Source organism: Arachis duranensis, chromosome 1, assembly GCF_000817695.3.
Source record: "Arachis duranensis cultivar V14167 chromosome 1, aradu.V14167.gnm2.J7QH, whole genome shotgun sequence".
Classification (NCBI taxonomy): domain Eukaryota; kingdom Viridiplantae; phylum Streptophyta; class Magnoliopsida; order Fabales; family Fabaceae; genus Arachis; species Arachis duranensis.
Window position 1 is genome coordinate 2,515,230 of NC_029772.3, and position 6,000 is coordinate 2,521,229.

General features: G+C 36.7%; 1 protein-coding gene across 1 annotated transcript in view; it reads right to left on the bottom strand.

Annotated features, from left to right (window-relative positions):
- Nucleotides 1-4,947, bottom strand: part of LOC107488249 (naringenin 8-dimethylallyltransferase 2, chloroplastic) — a 106,922-nt gene extending 101,975 nt beyond the window's left edge. Inside the window, exons 1-3 of the mRNA XM_052254745.1 lie at nucleotides 4,808-4,947; nucleotides 4,481-4,704; nucleotides 3,694-3,777 (exon numbers count right to left, since the gene is read on the bottom strand). Coding sequence (XP_052110705.1) covers nucleotides 3,694-3,777; nucleotides 4,481-4,704; nucleotides 4,808-4,886 — 387 coding nt within the window. The 5' untranslated portion in view covers nucleotides 4,887-4,947. The remainder of the gene's footprint in view (nucleotides 1-3,693; nucleotides 3,778-4,480; nucleotides 4,705-4,807) is intronic.
- Nucleotides 4,948-6,000: the final 1,053 nt, after the last annotated feature.

Below are 6,000 nucleotides of genomic sequence, written 5' to 3' on the forward strand. Positions count from 1 at the left end.
CAGGCTTCATCCGGGACTCCCCTACATGACCTTGATGGCTAACATCGTGTTGGTCAAAAAGGCAAACGGTAAATGAAAAATGTACGTTGATTACACAGACTTGAACAAAGTCTATCTAAAGGACGCATTTTCCTTACCAAACTTCGACAAACTGGTAGACGCCGCATTGGGACACTAGTACCTCAGCTTCATGGATGCCTTATTCCGGGTACAACTAGATACCCATGCACCGACCAACTGAGGTAAAGACTGCGTTCGTAATCCCGGAAAGCATGTACTGCTACATAGTCATGCCCTTCAGGCTAAAAAATACCAAGGCTACCTACCAAAGACTCATCACAAAGATCTTCAAAGACCTCTTAGGGACCGAATTGGAGGTCTATATTGACGACGTGCTAACCAAGACTCAAATAGGCGAGGAGCTCATTGACTACCTAAAACTCATACTACATACTCTGAGGAAGCACCGAATACACTTTAATTCGATGAAGTGCACTTTCGGGATGGAGGCCGGGAAGTTCTTGGGTTTCATGATCACACAACAAGGAGTAGAGGCGAACCCAAAAAAGTGTAAGGCTATCCTCGAGATGTCCAAAGGCTAACTAGACGCTTGCTGCCCTCTCACGTTTTCTCAGAGCCTGACCTAAAAGACCATCCCCTTCTTCAGACTCATGAAAAAGAGTATAAGCTTCAAATGGGAACTCGAGTGCTAGCAGAGCCTCCCATACTCTCAAAACACAGAACAGGAGAGACACTATACCTCAACTTATCCATCACAGAAGAAGCACTAGCAGCGGTGCTAATCTGGGAGGACAAGCATAAAACACAGAGTCTAGTGTACTTCATAAGTAAGGTTCTCCAAAACGAAGAGAAGCGATACTCTAAACTCGAAAAGCTCGCCTACGTGTTACTCACAGCATCTCGACGCCTTCGGCAGTACTTCCAGAGCCTCCCTATCGCGGTTTGAGCTGACAAGGATATCTGACAAGTACTGCAGAAGACAGACTTGGCAGGGTAAATACTCGCTTGGTTGGTTGAGCTGTCACAAGACGAGATCAAATTTGAGCCTAAAAACGCAATTAAGGCTCAGGCAAAAAAGAGTTATGCCAGGAAAGAGTTATGTCAGAGGCCACGATACGGAAGTAGTCGAGAGATTTAGTAAGCGAGTTATTTACGATAGAGTCAAAACTCTAGGTTTCACGAGAGAGATGCGCTTTCACGATGTCATCTTACTGGGAACCATATAGGTTCTCACCCCTTTCTTTTCCCTTTCCCCTATAAATGGAAGATCCAGACTTGATCATCACTACTGGAGTTATATTTAAAGAGGTACCAGAGGAGCACGTATTGTCGGACCCTACAGGAGATGCTCGAAACTAGTCCTGAGCTAATGGTTGCAGACTTGTGCCTCGACGGTAGAAAGAATGTACGATAGATGGTATTTGTTCCATAGATTTTGCTTTCCTTCACTTCTGTAGTGTTTTTTAGAGATAGAACTGGACATTTTCTTTTCTTTTAGTCTGGGTACGAGCTTAGGAGTTTTCTATATGAACCATGTATCTGGGAAGTTGTCAGTTGTATGTATGTGTGTGTGTGTGTGTGTGTGTGTGTGTGTGTGTGTGTGTGTGTGTGTTTTAAATTTGTATGAACTAACCTGAGATGTATACATGTATGAGAGTTTTCTGTAATCTCATTACTAATTTAATTTTGTTGTTAGTTTGGTGTTTATTTTATATTGTATATCTCGGAAAATTGCTAATAGGTTTGTTAAGAAAGACATGATAAAAATAAGCTAACATACGCGATTCCGTTAGTACGAAAGGCTCATATGTAGTAAGTATTATCGAGTCTAGAGTATTATAGGGCTACTGGGAAGTAACACCTAACGACTGGCAGTGATCAGGACCTGCCGAAAATCGGGTCGTTACACTCCTCCGTCGCACCATACCTATATCCAAATAGGATTTTTCACTCTCAGTCCACTACCTAGAAATGCAAACTTACAAAAGATTCCTACCTATACCAAAGCCACAACCAAAACACTTAAAACTACACTAAACATGATATCCCTCATCAACATTTTTCCTACCATTAAATGCAGAACCATGCAGAAACACAGAAACAGGAGACACCAAGATACAGTAAATGCATAAAGGAAGAAAGACATTGTCCTGTGCTGGAAAACAGAAGTGAAGAAAGGAGGAAGAAACGAACGGTCCGAATGGCAGCAACAACAAAAAAGAGAGAGAGAAAACAGTGTGAAAAGAGGAAATGAGGGAGAAGGGAAGTGCGCGGTTACAGTAGGAAAAACAAAGAAAAACGAAAAGCAAAACCCCAAACATTTCAAATAGCGAAAGGCAAAAAAGAAAAAGCGCCAAACCTCTCTCTCCCATTAAACGGCATAATAACGCCTTGAGAATCACAACGGTTGAAGTCCCATCACCAAAAAAGCAATGGACGGACGACGACGTGACCAAGCATGCCAGACATCACGAAACCCTGACCCCACATGAAGACAAGAATTAACGTCTCATCTGCCAACACGAGGATCACGGACCCCGATGCCGCGAAGAAATAAGCTCACCCAACGACGAGACTAAGCAAGGATATACTCTCCTACTTTGGGGGCAAATGTTCCAGACCTGACCTCCGGGTCCCCAAACAGCCTCGCCACGACCTGAATCCTTGGGTCCAGACCCTAAATTGCAGCCCAAGCCGGCTAAGAGATTGCAAATCTCTAACTACTATTCAAATTTAAATTCTTGTCTTATCTTAGCCAACAAGATAAGATAATATAACAAGATGAATTATATATGGTGAGCTAGGGGCTCCCTCAGGTATGTTACGCATTCCAAAACCTTATTTATACCTCTCAGATCCATTTTGATTTGAGCGTCAGAATTTTTTTGCAGGTACCATCTCTCACCGCTCGAGAAGTCTAATCTCGTCGTGACTAAGGCTGGCAGGTCCTGATCCTCCCTTCAACCCATTCAAGCCCATTCTTAGCTTGTATAGAATTGGTTTGTTATTTAAATTGGTCTAATTTTTTAATAATTAATCGATTTAAAATAATAAAACACAAAAATATTTTTTTTCTAAAAAATATATTTTATAAATAAATATAATTTTTTTATATCTAACTCAATCTCAATTGGATTTTGGTTGAATTTTTAAATTTTTTTATCTCAAATTCTATTAGTTTAACAATTGGTTGGATTTTTAAAACGTTATTATTTTATGATGAGTGTTAGGGGTCAGTAACTTTTGTGTTTTGTAACCATTAATTGGTCATCAATAGTATTTTTTATGGTTTGAGATTACATCTAAGTGGGAGATCACTCACTTTCTTTTTATGATTAAGTGCTGAGTACAAAACACAAAAATTACTGACCCCTAAACTTTCTCCTATTTTATAGCACCTCCTGCGGGGGATGAAAAGAAATGTCATGATATGAGAAAAAAATCGACAATGGCATATAAAAAAGTAATTTGAAAAAATTACAATTTGATAATAAGTTTGCAAAAGAGTGCGAATTAATAAAAAAGCCAATAAATTATTTCTGGATGCAAGATGACATTATTTATGCTATAGGAAGGGTGAAGTGATAAGATATTTTGCTGACTATTGTACACAAGATCCTAAATATAAATCTAATTTGTAAACAATTGGGCATATAGAAAGATGAAGCTCACCTTGAATAAGCCAATAAAAAATTTTGGAGATATATCTGATAAATTTTCCACTGCAAGGACCGATGTCGAAGATATGCTCATTATCTGACCGGACATAAACAAATTAAAATTATTTTTTGTTTCTGTCTTTTTTTTAGAGGAAGTTAGGAGTACAGTGTCTATTAATTTCGGCTAATTATAACTCACAGATTCATGGATTTTGCCCAATCTAATAATTAGAAATTTACAGGGTTGGTTGACTTTCAAAAATCATCGATCCATAATTATCTGAATTGATTGGTTTTAAACACAAAACTCACCCAACTCTTTATATTTATTAATGTTTTTTATATTTATAAATATTTTCATCAATTTATGAAAACTTTTAAATGTATAAAAAAAAATTACCATAATTTATTTTATCATACTAATTAGATCATGAAATTTATTTAATTATATGAAACTTGATAGATAATTTCCTTAAATATATATGTATATTTTTAAAAAGATTATTAGACTCATAAGTGCATGAGTCATTCAACCCACTCATTAAATTGTGAACTATGTTATGTATACACTAAAATTAGTCATTAAAATCAGTCATCAATGTAAAATATATGTTGAAATATAAATACACGTTAAAAATAAATTAAATCATACATATATTCATACACAAATACATTGGTGACGTACGAATAAAATTTTTGTTAAATAAATATATTGATTTAAAAAATCTTTTGAACGATTCCAACCTAACCACTAATATTAACAAGTGTGTAGTAGCATTTAAGGTTGATTGTGAACTAACCACAGTAATTAAATAATAAGATCCACTAAACTTTTGGAGAGTGTGCATGATATCTTTGGTAGAGTTCCAAATGGTTTGTGTATGAGACGGTTCAGAAGTTGCTTTTACAAAAGAATTTCGTGGCTTGGATCCTCCATGAATGAATTTGTAAGAATGGTTCCAGTTATGCTCCAAGGATTGGAGTTTTCTGTTCTTGTGCCATAAAGCTTTTGTTGCAATTGAACCTAAACAACCAACCCAATTTTATATTATATATGTACGTAATAAAACTCAAGTGTAATTATTTTTATATAAAATTGATAGTTGATAACGAAGAAAAAGTGGTACCAGTTGTGATGGAAAGAGATGATGGAGTAGGATGAGGAAATGATGATGAACCAAGAACAAGCTTGGAAGTGGAAGCCATTCGGAATCAACAAATTTTGGATCACAATCAATTAAGACATGAAAGCTGTGTGTTCTTGACACGGCATAAATTTCACGAACCCAATTTTCATTTAAAACAAGTTGTAATCAATTTGGGATTCCGGAAGCCAAGTTATAACCCGCCAAAATTCAGTCCAAAACCAAAGTTCCATAAAACTCGTAAACCTCATTTCATTCAAAATTCCAATTTCCATTCATTATCATACCTACAATTCTCAACATAACAAATTCTTCTTTGGGGCCTGCTACACATACAAGTAAAAAGACCGTACAAGTTTTACAAGTTATCAGCCCAAACTTTATTAACACGCGCACTAACTCATTTTGAATGGAGCGTAACTACACGTGCCCCACTCAAACGGTTCCTCTTCGTTTTCTTCTTCTTCCTCTTCCTCTTCCTCTTCCTCTTCGTCTTCGTCTTCGTCTTCTTCTTCTTCTTCTTCTTCTCTTCTTCTTCTTCTTCGTCTTCGTCTTCTTCTTCTTCCTCTTCCTCTTCCTCTTCCTCTTCCTCTTCTTCTTCTTCTTCTTTTTCTTTTTCGTTTTTTTCGATTTTCATGGTTTCTGAAATTCTTCTTCTTCTTGTTGCACGTTCTTCTTCCTCTTACTCTTTTTTTTCTCCTTTTCTTTCGTTTCTGCACGTTCTTCTTCCTCGTTTTCTTCTTCTTCTTCTTCATTTACGTCTTTTCTCTCTGTTTTCTCTTTTTTTTTTCAATTTTTCATGGTAAAATCGTTTTTGAAGAAGAAGAAGCAGCAGAAGATGAGGAGGAGAAAGAGAAAGAGTTCTGAATTATGCATAAGATGTACTTCAACGAATTTTGGGTGTATTTTCTTAAATCCTTTGGATGTATTTTCTGTAACCCTTTGGGTGTATTCTATAATCGTTTGGGTGAATTCTTGTAACCGTTTGGGTGTATTTTCTGTAATCCTTTGGGTGTATTTCTGTAATCATTTGGGTGTATTTGAGTGATATCTGACTGATATCTATGGGTGTATCTGACTCATATCTATGGGTGTATCTTACTGATATCTATGGGTGTATTTTTCATTTCAGAAAAAATGGCAAGCATTACAAAAATACACCCAAACGATTACAT